This window comes from Balaenoptera borealis, assembly GCF_965194805.1.
Source record: "Balaenoptera borealis genome assembly, chromosome: 2".
Classification (NCBI taxonomy): domain Eukaryota; kingdom Metazoa; phylum Chordata; class Mammalia; order Artiodactyla; family Balaenopteridae; genus Balaenoptera; species Balaenoptera borealis.
In genome coordinates this window covers 128395661-128416312 of record NC_138867.1, presented here as the reverse complement: position 1 = coordinate 128416312, position 20652 = coordinate 128395661, and the positions used below count along the sequence as shown (strand labels likewise).

Below are 20652 nucleotides of genomic sequence, written 5' to 3'. Positions count from 1 at the left end.
GGGGTGAACTGCAGACCTTGCATCCTGTGGTCTAGGTGGGAGGATGCCTGTGGGGCGGGGCCGGGCCGTGGGGAGCGGGGCTGCAGTCTTTGGACGCAGACACGCTTGGTCTCCATGTTCCACACACGGGAATATATTCTCTACTTCCAAGAAGAAACAGGCTCTTGCCCACAGTCCTTTAAGCGCAAGGTCCTCTGGGTCCGGCTTCTCACGTCCCCATTTTCTTTTCTATACTGAGAACAGTACAAGTGTGATGACAGATGGCAACAACATGGGCCCTCGTGTCGGGATCACCAGGGAGTGGCGGCTGTGGAAGTGGGGGCCTCTGTCCTAGTTAAGGGGCGGCCGCTGCGGTGCCCCAGCCGCTCATTGCCAGGAGGAGCAGAGGCCCCTGTGGTCAGATTTCTGGACTTTTCAAGAGGAGCCCCAAATGAAGAAGTTCACTGAAATCTCCATTTCTAAGTGTGAAGACTTGCTGTGGGTCAAAGAAGCCCAATAGGACACTGCTCTGCGGCCTCTGTTCTAGATCAACACACTTAGGGGGAGAGAGGCTCCCTGGGGGAGGGCCTGGCCCAGGAGCCCCAAGTTAGGGTAAATCTGGATGCCACCCTGGCTCTCCCAGACCTCCCCAGCCCAGTGCTGTGTCTGCACGGCCTCTTGCTGCCTCTAGCAGAAGGCTAAAAGCCTTGGAGCGGACTCCATGACCCCGGGTGCTCCACACTACTCTGGGCTCAGGGAGGTGGACCTCTGCATCACTGGCCATCACCAAGTCCTGCGGTCGTCACCCTGACACATCTTTCAGGTTCCTGCACTTCTTGCCTTCATCATCGCAGAGCCTCTGTTACCTAGACACGGGGACAACTCAGTCCTAACTGGGCTTCCTGCTCCTCCTGTCCCTGCCAGCTACTCTCCACCAAGTACCTCAACGGAGCCTGCCCGCAGCTTGCCCTAACTTCAAAAGGTGACTTGGAAGACCCCCTTCCATTTCTTGCTTCTGGGTATCTGCCTGACCTACCTACCCCAGCAACCAGCCATGACCATGCCTGAGCTCCCCCTTACCTTAGATGCCACCTCCTCCAGGAAGCCTTCCCCACCCCAATTCAACACCAGGGCCTTTTGCTGAGTCTCCTTCTCTGGCAAACAGTGTGTCACTCACCACGGTATCCCAGAGCCTTGATACACGGTCAAGAATAAATCCTGAGCGATGGTTTGTTCATCTCCAAGTGTCAGCCAGACTCTCCCTTCCAAGAATCAATCAATTGCAAAACGTTTGCCCCAGATGCAATGGGAACTTGCACCTTTCCTTCAAGTCTTTTATTTTCTGAGTTATTACAAAAAACACACAAACAAAATGGGAGAAAACTGACAAAAAGAGGACAAAGCCTCAGCATAGCTGGAGACCAGGGGCATGGAAGGAGTCGCAGGCTGAGCCTCACTGGGTCTGCAGGGCAGAGGTGGAAAGTCCCGAGACCTCTGGGCATGTTGGGTCTGAGAAGGGAGGGGCAGGTCACTTAAAAAAAATATATATATATTGTACATGTCCATACGAGGCATCCTTTGTCGGCACAGAAGTCAGGCCAGGGTCAGTGAGTGGAGGTCACGGGAGCTGGGCGGGGTTCCTCCTCCTGGGACCAGCCTCTCTGCAGGGCTCACTGGCTTGGCCAGCATGTACACCGCAGCTGGCCATCATCTTCTGGGGAAGGAGGGGAAGTTAAAAATTCAATTCCAACCCTTGGTGGGCAGAGGGAAGAGGCATGGGGCTGGCCACCGCTTGGCTAAGAAATCCCTGGGAGAAGGAAACGTCAGACTTCCTGACCTTTTTCTCCACCAAGGAGAACAAACTCAAAATCTGGCATCTCCTATGCAGGGAGGGGCATTAACTAACCACAGTGGATACTTGTCAGTGCTGACCATGTCCCAGGAACTGGGCTGAGTGCTTTAGAGCTTAATTAACTGCACTGAATCCTCACTACCAGCCCAGGCCTGTATTACCCCCCATTTACAGCAGGCTGGGGCCGGCTCAGCCAGGCGGATCACTTAACCACTTCACCACTACCTGGGAAGCACACAGCCATCAGAATGGCTTGTTTTGAGCAAATCATCTTCCTTCCCATGAGGAAATGCCTTCGAATTACAAAATCATAAGGAAAAGGAACTGGCAGTGGCAAGGGGGAGACTGAGCTGTCCCCGACCTCAAGCCTTATCCTCATGTACAGAGGCACCAGCCCAGTGCCCACCTCCCACTGCACACTCAGTGTTGGTCACTGCCAGGACTGTCCCGGACACTTCTGATTCTACAGCTCTGGTTCCCGGCATCACCCACTGACCCTGAGGAATGCAACCTCTTTCTCCAAACCCCCTTCCCCTCAGGGCCCACCCACGAAGCCCAGTCTCCCCGGAACCACAGTGAATGCTGGGCCTGCCCTCCCACCCTCCCCGGGGAGCAGATGGTCAGCAGGGGTTCCCGGGTCAGGAAGTGCACCTGCCGCCTGGTGTCCCTCAGACAGTCTGCTCTGCCATCTTCTTCTGTGAAGAGAGAAGTACGTATGAGAGGCTCCTGTACCTGAAGCATCTCCCCACCCACGCTGCCCCCACCAGGAGGGGATGTGACAGTTGTCTCCTGAGGATTCGTGGCTCTCCCAGAACAGATTTTGGGCATACAGAGGTCCCAAGGGTAGGGATGGCGCCCCGTGTGCCCTGGAGGAAGGAGCTCAGGACTTTGCAGCAGCAGATGCTCAGCTTTTCTGACCACAGCTGAAGCCCTGCTGGCCACGTTGAGAACTGCGCCTGAGTATAAGGCGCTGAGGGCCCCCTGGCCAGGCGATCAGCCCTTGACATGCATGAAGCAGACTGTGTGTGTTTCTGTGGTGCAGATGCCCTGCCCGCTGGGGCACACACATCCCAGGGAACGTTTCCTCTCACCTGGAAACCTGCAACAGCCTACCTGGCCTCCCTGCCCCCCTGGGGGGCTCTACTTTCTTCACTTGTCATAAGAATATCCTTCTAGCTCACAGGCAAGATAGGGCCACTCCATGGTGCCCATGTGCACAGACCTCGTGCCCCTCAGGGTGACGCCCCACCCCTAGCTCTTCTCTAGTGTATCACAACGCACAAGCCCCCGTTCTGGACCCTGAGAATGGAAGGGGCACAGGGACCAGGTCTGGCCCACACGACCCCCTACCCTGACACGCAGAGGCTGGGGCTGATCACATTCACCCTGGGGACAGGGTTTGGGCCCCCTTTTCTCGCCTGAGACTCCTCAGGAACTCACTGTACCTTTTTCTTCTTTTTCTTCTGCAATGGTGAGTCAGGGTCTTTGGTTGAGGCCTTTTTTGCTTTCTTCTTCTTTTCTTTTTTTTCCTTGTCTTTTTTTTCTAAGGGAAGAAAGTAAACTTGCTAAACAACCGGTGTTAAGTCTTAAATGTTGGCGTCAATGTCGAGAGACACAGGAGGTAGGTCTCCAGGGGCCCTGGAGCTCTCTCCTCCCGATGCCCCACACCGTGGGGAGCCATCAAAGCACAGGGCCATAGGCCTTTGCGACCAGCTGCCCTGGCCCTCGGGCCAGCCTCGTGATTTCTGCTCCATCCATGGACCACCTGGACTGTTACCATTTTCCTTTAACTCACTCTGTAAATCTTCTACACGTTTATTTTAAAAAGACCCTTTCAACCTGTAAATGGGAATGAGTTATCACCCATGGTACAGGGCCGGAGTGAGGGTTAAAGGCAGCCCTGCCGCACGCGGAGTCCAGCGCAGAGCGCGCTGAGGGGCGGCTGCTGTCCAGGAGCCTGGATCGCAGGGGCCTGAGCTGCAAGTGCGCGCGGCTATGAGCACGCGCCCTGGAGCCGAGAGCACCTTCTCAGCAGTCGTGGCCCCTGTGCTGCGGCACCTGGTTCTGGCTTTGCCCATCCTGCCCCCCATGATGGACAAGCCATTCTCAGCCCCATCTCTGTGCTGGCTGAAGGCTGCCTGCCTGGGAGGTGACCGACAGCGCTCGGCGGGGCTGGGGAACGCGCTCCGGGCTGCACTGGGCACTTACTCTTGTCGGATTTCTTCTTCTCCTTCTTGCTCTTTGGGTTGCCTTGGTCTCCCCCCTCACCCTTCACCTTCCCCGGCTCCCCTTCTGGCTTCTCCTTGGCCCCTTGGGAGCCGGGAGACTCCTTCTCCTTCTTCTCCTTGATGTCACCACTCGCTTTGTCCTTCTTGGATTTCCCCTTGGAAGTCCTGGGGGCCTTTTCTGGGGAGACCGCACGCTCCCCGCCATCCCCGGCCGCCACCTGCTTCTTCTTCTTGCTCCTGGGGGCACCGGCGGCCGTCTGGTCTTCGGAGAGCTTCCGCTTGTTCCCCAGGCGGCCCTTCCGGCTGCCCTCCCGGTTGCCCTCCTTGGCGGCGTCCACGGCCGCCTTCTTCTCCTGCTCCAGCAGCTCCGCCAACACCTTCACCACCGAGGCCTGCACCTGCGCCTCACTCAGGGGCCAGGGCTCGCTCAGCAGGCGCCGGGTGATGTTGCTCTGCAGCGCCAGCATGGAGGCCTGGGGGCTCCTGGGCCCCTTCCCGGGCTTCGGAGGTGTGGCGCTAGCCTCTCTTCTGCCTGTGGAGGGAGGACCCAGGGTCACGGACCTGAGAGAATCAGGAAGTAGACCTCTCGTGGCATGAAAGTCAAGGGGCTCCAGCACAGACCTGACCTCCTCTGATGCAGTAGAGGGGGACAGCGGGGCCCCGCTGGGTTTCCTGCTCACACCTCTCTGCCAGCTTCTAACTTAGAGCTCTTTTCTTGTCTCCTCACACTAAAAACTCAAGTTCAGGTTGGGGATGGAAATTAACTCCAGAATATTCATCAGTGGGCTTGAAATCTACCAACAAATCAAAGAATCTAACCGTCAGGATAGGGATAGTATCTTCCAGTCAGGAGCCCAGCGCTGGGAGGCAGGAGACCTGGGCTCTGGGTCTGACAACCAAACTCAGTTTCCCCGTTTGTAAAATGAGGGGTTAGATGAACTGTGAGCCCCCTCACCCCCATTCTAAATCACAGATTCATAATAAAAGCGAAGGCCACGCAGTCATTCAACTCACGCCCACCTGCACACAGTGGGCCCAGGGGTCCAGGCGGCGTGGCCTGGGGGTGCTGGGTGCAGTGACCATGCACATGGTGGCTGACTAAGCAGGTTTACCGCCTGCCAGAGTGACTCCTGCTGCAGCCTTTGTTTAGAATTTTCCACGCCTCTGCTCTCCTTTGATAATTGTATGCTGACTACACGTGTGAAAAACCTTCCACAGCCCCCTCTAAAATGTCTCCCTGTCACACCCGCCTCTCACAAGGAGAAGAACGCTGGGGAAGAAAGTGAACAATGACTCCTCTGCTGACCCGGCACCAGGCAAGCTGCAACGAAAAGCCCAGGGACCGGGGGATGGGGGACTCAGCGTATGTCCTGACGCCGCCCCAACTTCACAGGTGACTTGGCAGGTCTCAGCTCCATTCAGGGCCTCACAGCACAAGTGCGCGGACACCCTGGGCTTGGGGAGGTGCTGCTGGCTTGGCCCTGCTCCACGTGGGGAGGAGGGCTGCTGCCGGCAGTGTGCAGTGGGCCCTGCAGCAGCTCCGGCTCCAGAGCCCTAGTGGGCCAGGGGCGGTGGGCAGAGGGGGTCGCAGGACAGACGGAGGCCCAATTCAGTCCTCTGGTGCTTCTTGGCAAGGACAGGAGTTGGCTAGAGAAGGGAGCTGAGGAGGGCACAGGGTGCCACGGCAACCTCTCTCCCTGCAGCCCACTTCTCTGCTTCCTGTCTACCAAACACCTTAGAACACCAAGGCCGGGGAACCCCTACAGCTGTCCCAGGTGTACCCTCTAAATGTCCCACAGCACTGGCACGGTCAGCGGTGGCTGATGCCCCAGGCCAGGTGACCTGAGCACTCCAGTCTGCCCTCCAAACACTGCGTGACCATTTTCCACATGTGCAATTTTCTACGTGACACCAATGGATGCATCAACCCCTGCCCTGTCTGGTTAAGGCACTGAGGTCCAGAGAGGCCAGGGGCTCGTCTGAGGCTTTAGAGAACGTCAGCCCATAGCCTGGGGGCTTCGCCATGTGCTGAAGACTTCTCCAAACGTGGCCCCACCTTCTTTCTGTCTGAGCAACCCTGAGTCCTGACGTCCCGCACCATGAGCCTACTTGTTAGGAAGAAAAGTCGACACGGACAGCTAGAGAGAGCCAAGGCCTGCCCTGAAAGTCAAGGTACACTTCCTCTAAGGCAGGGGTCACCCTACCATGTGCACCAGCATCCCACAGGGCTGGATAACCCAACCTCCAGGCTGCCCTAGACCACAGCAGCCAGCCTCCCGGGCGCAGGCCCCTGCCCTTTGATGAGCACCTCCAGGCCTGATGCAGGGGTACCAGGCCTCACTTGGGGAGGCCCTGTTGGCAGACAGGACCATGTTGGTGGGACGGCTCCTGAGGGAGGGAAAGGGGCCCCTGCCTTGTCCTTCCACATCCTGCTGTGTCCTTCCTGCAGCCCTTGACTCACCTGTTTTAGGGGACATGGTGCCTGCTGCTTGTTGGGGCTCCACTTCCTGCTTGCCGTCCGGGGCATCTCTGGTGGCCGGAGTAGAGGAAACCGAGGGGTTGGGGTCTGGCTTGGGAGTGGCCTTTGAAGCCTGGGAACTGGCCGGAGTCAGCCCAGGGGTCACATAACCTGAGAGGAGAGACTGAAGAAGCCCAGTGTGAAGAGGCCCAGCAGTGCATGGCCTGCTATGAGGACACCAGCACAGGGACCCCGAGGGTTGGGCCAGCCCTACCGGGCGGTGGGCACATCAGCCCTCTGTGCGTACCTCCTGCACTATTTTAATTAATATATAGTTTTAACAGGCACATTTAAAAAGGAAACTTCTTATTACTAACGCAAATGGAAAAGCACTAGCATTTGCCACGTACAGATGATAACCTTAAAAGAAATCCCATCTGTTAAAGAACGTTTTTATATGGGGATCACCTAAATCAAGGTAAGCCCTGTCTATAGACTCCAAGAGTCCGCTACTCACGCCTTTATGCTGAAAAGGGGCCTCGGGGCAGGAGCCAGCCTGGCTCCACACGGACAGGACCCTGCCCAGGGCCCCTGGGAAGAGGAAGCGCCCAGACCCATGAGCCAGGGGGTGGCCTCGGCCTACGACTGCATAGGTGGGCAAGAGCCGGGCCTGGGGCTCCTGCCCCAAGGCCCCCAAGGTTGCCAGCCCCTTCCCTCGCGGTTACCTGGGAAGGTGCCACCACCTCATCATCGCTGGACTCTGCTGTGGTCTCTTCCACCAAGGTCTCCCTCCTGGAGGGGGCGGGGCCTACTGGAGAAGCACAGGTATCCTACTGGGAGTCCCAGGTATCCTTTGCCAGCTAGACAGGCCAGAGCCCTCAGGAGGGCCCCAGGGCGGCCTGGTCCCTGTGTGCGTGCCTCACCCTCCGCCCACGGCTTCGTCTGCTCCCACTGCTCCCTTCCAAGGTCTACTGCTCTTCACAGCGTTCCAAGTGAGACACCTGAATGCCAAAACCTTCTACTTCCCAAGGGAGCCATGACCCTGGGATTTTGGGGGCTCAGTTAGGGGAGCTTGATACCAGAAAGCTGGGAGTGGCCAAACAGCCGAGTAGGAAGACCTCTAACATCATGTGGACCAACTCTGTTACGGGGTTGTGCAGCTGGGTAAACTGAGACCCTGTGTGGGATGGCTAGGCCAAAGTCGCAGAACAAGTGGAGGTGCAAAGCAGAGGCCTGAGCCGAGGGCTCCACCAGGTCCCCCAGCCTTTCCCTCCCAGGACCCTCACCTGGCCTGTGGGTCAATGGGGCCACCTGGGGCCCCTCAGCATCTTCTTCACTCCCTGAAGAGCTGCCACTGCTGTCCTTGCTGTCACCTGAGGTCCCAGAGGCCTTGGCCTTGGGGCGTCCCGAGGGAGTGGCTATGGACCGCTGGGTTGCAGGAACCTCAGGCTTTCTGAGCTTGTTGGCCCCTCTGGCCTGCGCGGGGGTGCTCTGGGGACTCGTCATGGGCAGTGTTCCCAGAGCACTGTCGGTCTAATTTGGTGAGAGGAGAAAGGGTGAAAGGAAAAATTAGGGGAAATAAGATCTGGTGCTTACTGAACACCTCAGTTAAGGGCCAGGCACCGTGTTAGCTGCTTCGCACACAGGCCTCATTTAATCCTCCCACAACTCTCTAAGATGGGCAGCAGAAGCCCGGGAGGTAAGTGCGTGTGCTAAGGCCAGTGCTGGTAAGTGCTGATGCTGGGACTCAGGCCCCTGCCTGGGCCCTGCCTTCTACCCTCTGCGGTCTGTGATGACCGTCCCCTCCAGAGTGGGGCCTGGCCCCCGGCTCCCCAGCTCACCCCACTTGAAGACAGGGTCCTGGCAGCAGGAGGCTGGGCCTCACTGGCTTTCTGGGCAAGGACCTTCAGGGCAGCCTGGGTCAGCGGGAGGTGAGCTGGGTTCCTCTTTGTCACCTGTGGACAGCCAAAGGCAGCCCTGAGACTCCCGGGTTCCCAGGATGCCATCATGCCACAGCCTGGTCAGATCCTGTCTGGCTGGGGTGGAAGGGGACCTGTAGCTGCAAGAGGAACCTGGGGCTGGAGTGGAGGACTGAGGGGCAAAGGGGCAACGCCACCATCTGGGCAGAAGATGGTGCCAGGCTTCAGGTTATGAGCTAATCATAGCGTTCTCAGAGGTCCAAAGACAGCTCCCAGCCCAGGGGAGGGAAGCAGCTCAGGCTCCACCGGAGGCCCCACCACTCAGTCTGAGCCTCTAGCCTCGTGGCTGCAACAGCCTCCTTAATGGTCTCCCTGGTGCCACTCCTGCTTCCCACACACGGCAGCAGCCAAGGAGAGAGAACGGAACGAGACCTGGGTGTGATCCCTCGCTGAAACCTCCAGGCCCCCCGCGGCCCTCACCATGGGTTATCAGGCCTGGCCCCTCCGCCCCAGCTTCTTCCAGCTCTCGAACGCCCAAGTGCTTCCCCAGAGGTCCCTGCACCTGGGACTCCCTGCTTGGAGGGCTCCCCAGCTCGCCCAGGCCTGGCTGCTTCTCCGGCCTCAGTGCTGCCTCCTCTGGGAGGCCACCCCGGCCCGTCCTTTCTAAAGCACGTCATCCTCCTGTTCCCTAGTTGGTGAGTACTTTAACTTTTGGTCTCCTTGTTTAGTGGCTGACCCCTGCCGTGGGAACGCCACGAGGGCAGGGGCCCTCCTTGTCTTCTTCCTGTTGTATCCTCAGTGTCCCACATGGACAGATGCTCAGCACCATCTGCTGGCTGAATGGCCAAATGGATGCAGGTTGCTGGGTGCCGTGACCACAAACCAGCCACCCACTCAGCACCCATGCTCCCAGGAAGCTCTTTTTGAGCTGTAGCTCGTGATGAGCCCCTCTGAGTGGAGGTGCCCAAGTCCTGCTGCTGCCTCCCCAGCTCTCCCTCCTCCTGCCTTCTCAGAAAAAAGGGGCGGGTACAAGGGGTCAGGGAAACAAACCCTACAGTCCTGAGAGCAATGGACTGGGAGGCAGGAGCCCCGATTCTGACCCTGCCTGATCCTGGACACGTCTCGACCCTCTTGCTGAGGGCGTGGTGCTCAGTTTCATCATTTGAATGATGAGCCATTAACTCTCCCCTGCCCAGTTTTTAAGTTTCAGCAAGGACCAAATAAATAAAAATGCACTGAAAACCGTGAAGGCTGGGAAGAACGCTCATGGTCACTATGACAAACACTGACAACGGCAAACTTTTGTTCAAACCGGGAGAGAAAAAACAAACCAAAGGCCTGACATTGCTAAAAAAGCTGCTGAGAGACTCAAGGAGCAGGGCTGGCTCTTCCTGGGCGCCACGTGCCAGATCACACAAGGCTAATTTGGGAGCGTGGATCAGGGCTACGGCCAGGCCAGGAAAGGCTGTGGCTTCGAGGGCGTGGGTGAGAGCAACTGCGGTGCCACCCAGAAGCCCTGTGGGGAAGTGGGGGCAGAGGAGGGAGCCCCTCAGCCCTGCTAGCCCGCACAGCGCCCCCCGGCCCGTCAGGTACCTTAGTGGTTGGCGTCTCCTGTTTCTTGCCTTCAGACGCCCGACTGGTGTCCTCACTGCTGCCGGCCCCCACCATGCTGGCTCTGAGGGCTGCCCTGGGGTGGGCCGTGGGCACAGTCGCCACACTGGTCCTAATGGCTGAGATGGAGCGGGAGGGGCTGTGTCAGGGCACAGGAGCCCGTGGCCTCCCCAGAGAAGCAACACTCAATCTCTCAGCCCATCCTGGGGACCTGGTGCGGTGCCCGGGGCCTGTGTGGTAGAAGCCCGTTAAATCCCCTCCCGAGCCTTCCAGGTAGGATCTGCCACTGTCTCCACATCACAGGGAGATGACACAACTGCTGTGGCTGTCACCCCAGGCTTCCTCCTCGGCCCCTCCCCACCTTCAGCCCCCGCCGCTGGCCAGGCCGCTCCTCCTGAGCAACAGGCAGAGCACTGGAGCCAAACGTGACTCTCCACGCATGTAAAACAGTCTCTCCTGAGGACAGCCTTGGTCATGTGCAGAGGCTCGATTACACATGTTCACTGCAGCACTGTTCATGACAGCCAAACACCCCAAACAAAACCCTCAGCTTCCTCCAACGCGGCGCTGGCTAAGCGAACTGCGGGATCTCACCCCAGTGACCACTCTGTAGCCAGCAGGAATCATGCTGTAAATATGTAACGTCACAACATACCAAATAAAGATTACTGAGCGTATGTACAGTGTGGTCTCACTAAAAACACATGGCGTTATCTTAGGTTTTTGTAAAGTTAATAGTTGTAAAATGTTAACAGTAATTATTCTGGACAGTGGGATTCCAAGTGAGGTTTTTTCTTTTGTGCTAATCTGCATTTCTTAATTAGCCTACCAAGATCAGGTATTAATATCTTCATTAAAAAGTGTTCTAGTAATAATAATAGTAATTAACCATTTTCTTGCTATCACTGTTAGAATCACAGATTGTCAAAAGTCAAAGAAATCCCAGATCTGGTCCTGTCTCCAGGAATCCTTCCCTACATGTCTCTGTTTAGGGATTACCTACCCCCCCCTTTACATGCCACCAGGAACGGAAGGCTCACTACCTCACAGCCCTCTCCATGTTCAGTCAGTCAGTTGTTACAAAGCTCTTCCTTATACTACAAACCTGGTCCCTGCAGCTTCTAGCCTCTGGTCTGGGTTCTACCCTTTGGAGCCAGCACAGAGAAGCCCCAGCAGCTACTTCTCCTGAGCCAGCCCAGTGGGTGTGTGTGTGTGCACGCGGGTGTGTGTGCGTGTGTCTGGCAGTTGCAGCAGGGGAGTCAGCCCTGCACAGTGGGCCTGTGCTCACCAGGAGTCGAGCACTGCGTAGCGGGGATCACGTCCTCATCCTCACTCTCAGAGGAGCTCCTGGGTGTGCTCTCTGAGGCCTGGGCCTTCCTCGGGGTGCTTGTAGCCTGGGCTTGGGCGGGGGTAGCAGCTGGGCCAGCTGGACTACGATTAGGGTCGACAAAAATCAGAGGGGTTTTAATCACCTTGAAAAACAAAAACAAAACACACCCCCCCAGTGATTAAAGGCTTGGCCAGGGGAAGAGGAAGGGGAAGGTGGGTAGGGGAGGGTTTTGTAAGGCAAGGGGTCCAGAGAGCTTGGGGTGGCTGGGCACAGTCAGAGGCCATTCTAGCTGCCCAGGGCACTCCCAGCTCACTCCCAGCCCACGCACCCGCTGAGACCCCACACAGCACCTCACAGCTCACAGGAGCCCATCTGACCCTCACATAAACCCCTGAGGTCAGCGGCGTTAGCTCCACCATACAGATGGGAAAGCCACAAGTCCAGAGAGGGGAGGAGAGTTGCCCAAGGTCACACGGCCCAACGGAAGCAGAGTCAGGGCCAGAATGTGCAGTTCAGCTTCCCTCCTCTGGCTGACTTCAGAGAGACGCCTGCCGCATGGGGCGGTCCGAGCAGCGCCCCCCTCAGTAGCCTGGCTGTAATACATGATTCACCGGGGAGAGGTTCACAGTCTAGTTGCCCCCATGCCCAAGAGTCTGATGCCGCCTCCTGAGGGGGCGGCCAGGACGCAGCAACCCAGCTACATCGGCCCAGTATCTTCAACAAATAAACTGCACAGGGAAAATCAACAGAGTAAGGCCGAAGGGACCCAGTACAGTGTGTGGCTCTTCCATGGACTCCTATTTGACCACGCCAGATATAGAAAACGTCATTCATGAGACAACTGGGGAATGGGGACACCTACTAGGTGGGTCAACTTTTTAGAGATTGTGCTTTAAAAAAAAAAAAAAAAAAAAAAGGAGGGATTCAGTGGTGTTGGGGAAGTGAGTTGAAGGTTTGGATGAAACGAGCTTGGTCACAAGTTCAGAACTACCAAAGCTGGGGGTGGTACTTGGGGGCTCTGTACACTGTTCTATCTGTGGGTATGCTTTGCATTTTCCAGTGAGACACTGAAACAAAGAGAAAGAAAGCAGCATCACCTGGTGTTCTACGGACGCCTGGGAACCACAGCTCCAGTGAATATGCCCACTGCACAGAAGGGCATCTGGGGAGCCTACTTTCCAGTCCCCAAAGGTCAGGTCTGGTCTGGGTTCTGGCCCCACCCCCACGGGGAGAGGAGAGCGGCAGGCGGGAGCTGCCCACGGCCACGGCCACGGCCTGGGACCCAGGTCTCTGACCACCTCCCGAGCCTGACTCCACCTCCTCCCAGGGTGCTGCGGGAGAGGTAAAGTAAAAAGGAAAGCAGAAAGGGGCCCACCCAAGGGGGGAAGCTCTGCTGGGCTTGGGCCCTTCCTACCCCTGCCAAACGGCCTCCCCCATGGCTGCTCTGATCTACCACTTCCAGAGCCTTCCTTCCCACGTGATGAAAGAGAGAAGATGGAAAGTGGGAGAAGGCTTACAGTTGAGGGAGGGGGGATCTATATATATGTGAGAAGACAGAGGAACAGATTGTCGGGGACGAAGAGAGGCAGCAAGCCCACTGAGGCAAACAATAGCGTCTGGGATGTTAAAAGCAGCTCCGCAGCAGAAGCCTCCGCCCTGTTCCACCTGCCCACGCCGTGCACCCCTCCCTCCCCCGGGCTGGGGGCTGGGCAGGGGGCCTGGCTTTGGGGGGCAGGGCACGAGGGGGACCCTGGCTGAGCCCTGGACTGGGGAGGAGGCTTCAGAAGGAGAGCTGTGCTGCCCAGGGGTATGTGGGATGCAATTCTGATCCCACCTCTGCCACGACCTCACCTTGTGGCCCAGCCCCTGAGCTTCGTGGGCCTTACTCTCCCACCTGTTGAAAGGGCTATTAGTAACCCCAGCCTGGGCTCACTCACCGGAGGGCCTCTGGTCTGCCCAGTACACACAGGGGTGACAAGGGCCTTCTTTCTGGGGTACGTCAGAAAAGACGCACTGGAAATGGAAGCAGCCCGAACATCTGGCTGGATACCCCGTGTAGGTGCTGGGCAGTGAGGGCCCAGAGGGAATGCAGGCGCCCCTTTCCTACTACAGGGTCTGACGTCTGTAGGACCAAACCCGGGGGCCTTCTAGGAGTCACAGCTGAGCGCATCACAAGAGTGCCCTCGTTCCAGTCTGGGGCAGAGCAGGGGTCGGGCGGATTGGCCCAGGCTGCTGACCCCAAGGCCATGAAGGCACCCGAGCTCTGGATGGCAGCACTTCTCCAAAGCCTCTCCCAGAACTGCCTGGGACTGGTTAGCAGATCCTGGGCCCACTCCACCCCAGGGAGATGAGAAATCCCACTCCCAGGGATGTGGCCTGGCGCCTCCATGGTTCACCAGCCCCCAGGGAATCTCACCCCAGGGGTTGAGAAGGCTGAAGCTCAGCGAGGGCAAGTGGCCCTACCCAGGGTGACCAGCAAGCTGGTATCAGAGCCAGGGCTGGAAGCTAGTCCTCCAGGCACCAGACAGGAACTCCTTCCAGGACCAACCATGCTAAGCCTCTGATTTAACACCCTCATTTAGCTTCTTACAGGACTCTTCTTTCTTTCTGACTCAACCTGGAACTCTGAAGGCAGGGCCTTGTCTTTTTAATTTGGTACTTACCCCAGGCCCCAGCACAGACCCTGGCCTGGGGTTAATGCCAGCACAGCAGGGCTGAGCCACGGACCACCCCCTGAGGTGCCCGTCAGAGCAAGGGGGCAGGCCCCATCCCCTGCATGGGGGGAGGTTGAGGCACGGTGAGGGGGCCTGGGAATGGACCACATCCCCTCTCTGCCTCCCAGCCTGGGGCTCTGCCCACCACCCTGGGATCAATCCCTTTCCCGCATGGACGGGCTAATAATAAAAACAGTGAAACTCGTCAACAGAGAAGTGCCTGATAAACGCATAATAACGATAATAATCATAATTATTGAGCTGGGGATTAAGGAGATAAAACCCCCCCAGTTAGGAGGAGGCTGCAGCTTCCCTGAGCTGTGCCGTCTTCCCTGAATCCTCCCGGGGAACGCACAACGTGCTGACTTTTTTCTTTCCTCTTTTTTAATAGGGACTCCAGAATACTGAGGACTAACGTACCAATTAAATGGCTCAGTTTAAGCATGATGTTCATATTAATTGTGTTAGGCCACCCCCGCAGAGAAGGGCGAAGCGGCCCCCCCCCCCAGCTGTTTCGATCCTGCTCAGAGAAGGGGGCAGCCTCCAAAAAGCTCCACAGAGAGCCAGAGGGCAGTGTCCAAGCCCTGCTTCCTTCCTGCCACGGAGGGGAGTGTCGGGGTAGTGCCAGTGAGCGGACAGCCTGGGTTCAAACACCGGGTCTGTCCCCTTGCTACAGCCCTGTGACACCAGGGCAGCTCACCCAACTTCTCTGGGCCTCATTCCTTCCTCCTCAAAATGGGAATAAAAGAAGCACCTATCCTCATAGGTCTGTTGTGGGGATTAAACAGAACAATGAAAGTACGGGGCCTAGCACAGTCCTTGGCACTCAGGAAGTGACCAATGGTAAACGGAGTTGCTCATGGTTATTTTTCTAATCTAGGCTATTAAGGAGAGAAAGGCAGTGAGCACCCCAGCACTGGGGGTGTGCAAATGGCATCTGACTCTACCGATGGACTGATTAGCACGTGGTATGATATCTAAGGGGAGCTGGTTTTTTTTCGGCTGTACCGCGTGGCATGCCGAACTTCCCCGACCAGGGATGGAACCTGTGCCCCTTGCAGTGGAAGCGCAGAGTCTTAACCACTGGATCACCAGGAAAGTCCTTAAGGGGAGCTGGTTAAGGAGACCCACTGGTCTGGAGGTTGCGGGCTCCAGCATCTCTGAAGGGCCTGGCAGAAGCTTCTAGGAACTTGGGGCTAGAGGAGGACAAAGGGCAGTGCCAGCTGCAGGCAAGGCCTGGGGTTCACACAGAAGCTCAGACACCTGCCAGGTGAAAGTGGGCCTCTGGAGTTGGGCAGACAAGGTGGGCTTGGTCCCGTCCTCAGGGGTAGAGTCAGGGGAGGACGGCTGGCAGCATGTGAGGATGGGCTGCAGGTGCATGAGTGCGGTCTGGGACCAGGCCTGTGGGGTTCTGACAGGCCCTGCAGAGAAGGCTCCTGGTTCCCAACAGGAAGCAGGGGTATCAGCGTCTGCCCCTTCCTTGGCTCCTTATGGGTCATAGGAGTCTGGGGAAATCACTTCAAGTTGTTGGGCCTTGACTCCTGATGCACCACCACGTGCCCTCCTGCGTTTACAGGCCCTCCCTGTCGGGCGGCACGCTGTGTACCTGCGCCAGCATGCAGAGCGGGGAAGCAGGACTGCCACCCTGTCTGTTCACAGCTGGAACAGCCGGGCCTCAGCATGGTTCAGGCGAGCCCGGGCCCTGGAGCTGGAGGGCGGGGGAGCCGGCTCTGACCCTACACCGTCTGGCTCTGCTGCCTGCCTCCCGGGGTTATTGTGAGGATGAAGGTGTTAAAACAGAGGAGAGAGCTCAGGAAACTGGGAAGTGCTATTTAAGTGGGACAGATCTGCTCCCGCGCCCGGGCCCACCACCCAGCTCTGAGCCTGAGTGTCCTCAGAGACAAGGCCTGGCCGACCTGTCTCGCTGGCAGCTCATCACTGCTGGCTGAGGACCCCTCTGCCTTCTTCTCCGGGGGCGCTGGGGCCAGGGTCTTGCTTCTGGCAGTTTTGGAGTTACCCTCCTTCTGACGGGACAAGCATATGGTGGGTGAGGGGGCATTTGTTAGCCGAGGGGCAGCACCACTGAGAGGCTGGGGTGGGGAAACCACGGCCAGCGAGCAACGACCCTCAGTCTCCGGGGAAGATAGCATGACCCCCCTATATACACACGGGGGGCACAGCTGCTGGCCCGGCATGCCTCACAGCCACTGGGAACACAGGTCTCCACTCTGTCTATCCTTCCTACAGAGCTGACTCTGAACGTGAAAGGGATGTGTGAGCCAGACATCACTAAAACCTGAGGGCTGGCGTGCTGTTGGCCGGGCATTGGAATAAGAGGTGACAGTGGCCCGGGACAAGGTGGCAGGGGTGGGGCCAGTGGCCCCAGCACAGCTCACATCTGGCTGTCACACCTCCAGCTAAAAGCAGGAGTTGGCTGAGTGTTCCGAGCGGCTGTTATCCCCTCCTGCCGGACCAGGCATAAATGAGGGGGGCGGGCTGGCTGGGAAGAGCCGTCAGGAGCCAGAGGACGACTCAGAGAGCAGTGACTAATCAGCAAGGTGCTGGCGGTGACCAGCTCAGGGGAGCCCAGGTAGGTGCAGAGGGCAGCTCTGGGCCTCCCTACTGGTGCGAAGGCCCCACTTTCACCACTCAGAAAAGCAGGACTCATGTTGCCTGAGCCTCAATTTCTTAAGAAAAGCTAGAAGATCCTGATTTGTGTATTTCCCAATTTTTAAAATGAATCAGCTACAATGCACACTGCAACAGCCATGCCCCCATGGCTTCCTTGCTCACAGAACCCTGACTCTGTTCTGGGGGTTCCCACCACAGGCTTTGGAGAGGGTGGCTACTTCTCCTAGCCAATCACAGGAACTGCAGGCCTCTCATCAGTGAGTGACTTTTTTGGGGGGTGGCAGGGGGCGGGCAGGGCACTGAGTCACTGATGATGTTGAGCTGAAGGACAGATGATGCTGACCTGAAGGAACGACCTTTACAGACACCTTAACCTGAAACATCGTGCACTGAGTTAACCAATCCCCTTAGCGTCTAAGCGCTTGTGAAGTAGCTCTTGTTTTCTCCTGCAGATTAGGATGTCCCGACTGATACAATAACCTGTTTAAAACTTTACAGGGACTTCCCTGGTGGCGCAGTGGTTGGGAATCTGCCTGTCAATGCAGGGGACATGGGTTCGAGCCCTCGTCCAGGAGGATCTGACATGCCGTGGAGCAGCTAGGCCTGTGCGCCACAACTACTGAGCTGTGCTCTGGAGCCCACGAGCCACAACTGCTGAGGCCCACGCACCTAGAGCCTGTGCTCCGCAATGGGAGAGGCCACCACAATAAGGAGCCCACACACCGCAGCGAGGAGTGGCCCCCGCTTGTCGCAACTAGAGAAAGCCCAAGCATAGCAATGAAGACCCAATGCAGCCAAAAAAAATAAAAATAAAAAACAAACAAAAGAAACTTTACAAAAAGCACCACAGTCCAAAACATGGCTGGGACCCTTGTGTCTTAGTCTGGCATTTAGGCCCCCATAAATGTTACTGGTAACAAGCAACTAGAAGTGACTATTGCCTACAGGACAGCTGGCCTTTGCTGAACCCACCTGACTTTACAACCCCCCTCCCTTTCCACACTCCCCTCCCCAACCTGGAGGGTCTGTCTCTACTTTTGTGTCTAGGGAACCCCAGGTCTTCCTCCAAGCTCAGCTCAATCCTCTCGTTTGGCCTCTCAGACACTTGTTTTCCCAGCACCATCAGAGCACAACCAGAACATTCTCCAATAATCTGGTCACTTTGTCTTGCCCTACAGACTATATGCTCCTTGAGGGCAGGGCCAACATCTTTCATCCCTTTGTCCCTATCAATAAGACAGCGTGTTCAGTAGTGGTCTGATGCACTGAAGGCAGAGAGGTTAGTGCTAGGAGCACTTACACTTCTTGGTGCTTGTTTACTCATGAAGAAAACAGAAATCTAGGAGGGGCTAGAGCTCAGCGTGGAACAGGGATTTCCAGCTTCCCTTAAGAAATGGAAGCTCAAGGGACTTCCCTGGTGGCGCAGTGGTTAAGAATCCGCCTGCCAATGCAGGGCACACGGGTTCGAGCCCTGGTCTGGGAAGATCCCACATGCCGCGGAGCAACTAAGCCTGTGTGCCACAACTACTGAAGCCTGCGTGTCTAGAGCCCGTGCTTCGCAACGAGAAGCCACCACAATGAGAAGCCCGCGCACCCCAACGAAGAGTAGCCCCTGCTCTCCGCAACTAGAGAAAGCCCGCGTGCACCCAGCAATGAAGACCCAATGCAGCCAAAAATAAATGAATAAATAAATAAATTAATAAATAAATAATAATAAAAAAAAGAAATGGAAGATCTGGCCTCACAAAGGGTCCATCTCCACCAGGCCACAACTGGCTGGAGCTGACAGGGACTGCTTTTCTAGATGAGACAAGGGCTCTCCAGTTTGTACTGGTTGCCACCACTGCCTACTGTCTCTCCTGACACCAAGGCTCCATGTCAGTTGCCATCTATCACCTCTACTAGGCCTGAGCCCGTCGTTTCCATCACATGTCTGAGCCCTGCGAGTCCTGGAGTTTGTCACCCTGAACTTCTTCTGTGCAAGCAGACAGAGGGAAAATGGTCAAGATAAAAGTCGGTTGCTCATTCCTTCCCTCTCCCCACTCCCCAGGCTTCACGTTAAGCTAGAAGAGCTCTCCTTGAGAGATACACATGCCTACAGGAGGCCCCAGGCCCAGGTGAGGGATGTGACTTCCTCCAGCTTCCCAGGGCCTCATGGTACCTGCATCACAGTCCAAGCCTCCTCATGGCCCTCTGTGACATCTTTGGGGGCTTGGCGGGAGTTGCTGGCCTAGCATTCCATGGGGCTGGTGTGCCCACTCGTGCTGTGGAGGCCTTGGTAGATATGGGAGTGCATAGGACACCTTTCATCAGGGAGGCCTTGGTTAGGGGGTTTCTACAGCAGGTTTCACCTAAGGAGACATGGGGGACAGCAGCTGGGGGAAAGGATCCTGGGGTCAGAGCCTTAATCTGGTCTTAATTCCTTCTTCACCTGGCCCTGAACCCACGTTCTGATGCAGGAGTAGGTGGCGGTGGCTCAGAGGCCTGGCACTGTAGCTGCTTCCTCATGAGGCCTCACCTGGGCTGGGGGCACAGCTGCCGGCGTCTCCCCGTCACTGTCTGACTCCTCCTCGCTGCTGCTCTCCGAGTCCTCTTCCCGCTTCCCGGCCTGGGCGGCTGGGGGTCCTGCCTTCCCAGGGGGTGCTGGGGCCGCCCCTTTCCTGGGGGACCCCTTGGTGGAGGCTGAGGCAGTTCTGACCTGGGGGGTCTTCCCTGAGGGCTTCGCCTGGAGTGAGAGAAGCGGAGTCAGGGAAGGGAGACGGGAGATGCATGGGGCATGTGTAGCTGTGCTGTGGGCGGCTCCTGGCACAGAGGGGAAGCACAGGGCTGCTCTCTGCCCTCCCGGGCCTCACCTGAGCGGGCGCCTCCCCCTCACTGTCTGACTCCTCCTCACTGCTCTCCGAGTCCTCCTGTGGGCCCCTGACCGGCCCCAGCTGGGCCTGGGCTGCTGCAGCCAGTGCCTTCCCCACAGCCGGCACAGACACCTGGCCCCTGCCCGAGACGGCACTGCTCTTGGGGGCTCTTGCTGGTGGCTTTACCTGAATCATGAGGAGGGAACAGTATTGGGGAAGGAAGAGGAAAGCGCAGTTCCCCTTAAGTGAAGCCCCACCCAGGGCATGGCTGTGGGGAGATCACTCCCGCCTGTGCAGGACCCTTGTCCAGGCTGGGGCCACTGCTTGGCCTCCTCTCCATCCCACCCCGGCACCTCTTCTGGCACTGGTCCTACTTGCCTTGGCTGGGGACCCCAGTTTGGCTTGAGCAGCTGCAGAAACCCCTTTTCCAGGAGCTGATGCTGCCCCTTTGGCTGAAGCCACTCTGGTGGCAGCTGGGTTCGCTTTGGTCTGAGGGGTTTTCACTGAGGTCTTCACCTGGAAGGAGGAAAGGGAATTACGGAAAGGGGGTGAGATGCAATAGAGCAGGTAGCCAAGAATGCCGATTCTGGAGTCAGATGCCTAAGTCCGGATTCTGGCTCCTCCAGTAACAGCTGTGTGAAACTGGGCAAATCATTTGACCTCACTGGGCCTCAGTTTCCTCCTCTATAAAATGGGAATAAATGAGGCCTACCCATAGGGAGGGTGAGGATTAAATGGGAGATTCCCAGTGTTTAACACAGCGCCTGGCACACAATAAGCACTCAAACTTATTACTGTGAGAACTTTTCTTACTGTTAGCTAAGTATAAGACTACCCAGAGCAAAGGTGTTTTCCAGGCTCCCTTTTAGCTAGGTGGCCATGTGATTAACTTCTGGCTAATGGATGTAAGTCAAGCATACATTTGACTTTCTTACACACGTAGGAAATGTGTCTTCTTCCTCTCTGCTGCCTGGAATGCTGAGGTAACAGCTGGAGCTCAAGCAGCCATATTAGTCTATGAGATGGGAGCCAAGTACTCAGGATGGCAGAACAAAAAGGAAAACCACTGTTGTTTGAG

General features: G+C 57.0%; 1 protein-coding gene across 6 annotated transcripts in view; it reads right to left on the bottom strand.

Annotated features, from left to right (window-relative positions):
- Positions 1-1299: 1299 nt before the first annotated feature.
- TCOF1 (treacle ribosome biogenesis factor 1) overlaps positions 1300-20652 on the bottom strand; it is a 38585-nt gene continuing 19232 nt past the window's right edge. The window contains exons 14-26 of one of the 6 annotated variants that reach the window (XM_082380126.1): positions 19953-20090; positions 19575-19760; positions 19241-19447; positions 11336-11519; positions 10030-10166; positions 8359-8472; positions 7804-8050; positions 7243-7328; positions 6521-6701; positions 4040-4591; positions 3277-3374; positions 2483-2526; positions 1300-1690 (exon numbers count right to left, since the gene is read on the bottom strand). In XM_082380126.1, the coding sequence (XP_082236252.1) occupies positions 2500-2526; positions 3277-3374; positions 4040-4591; positions 6521-6701; positions 7243-7328; positions 7804-8050; positions 8359-8472; positions 10030-10166; positions 11336-11519; positions 19241-19447; positions 19575-19760; positions 19953-20090 (2157 nt within the window). In that variant the 3' untranslated portion in view covers positions 1300-1690; positions 2483-2499. Of the gene's footprint in view, positions 1694-2482; positions 2527-3276; positions 3375-4039; positions 4592-6520; positions 6702-7242; positions 7329-7803; positions 8051-8358; positions 8473-10029; positions 10167-11335; positions 11520-19240; positions 19448-19574; positions 19761-19952; positions 20091-20652 lie in introns of those variants that run through there. The other 5 variants (XM_082380125.1, XM_082380127.1, XM_082380128.1 and 2 more) reach the window with 5 other exon arrangements.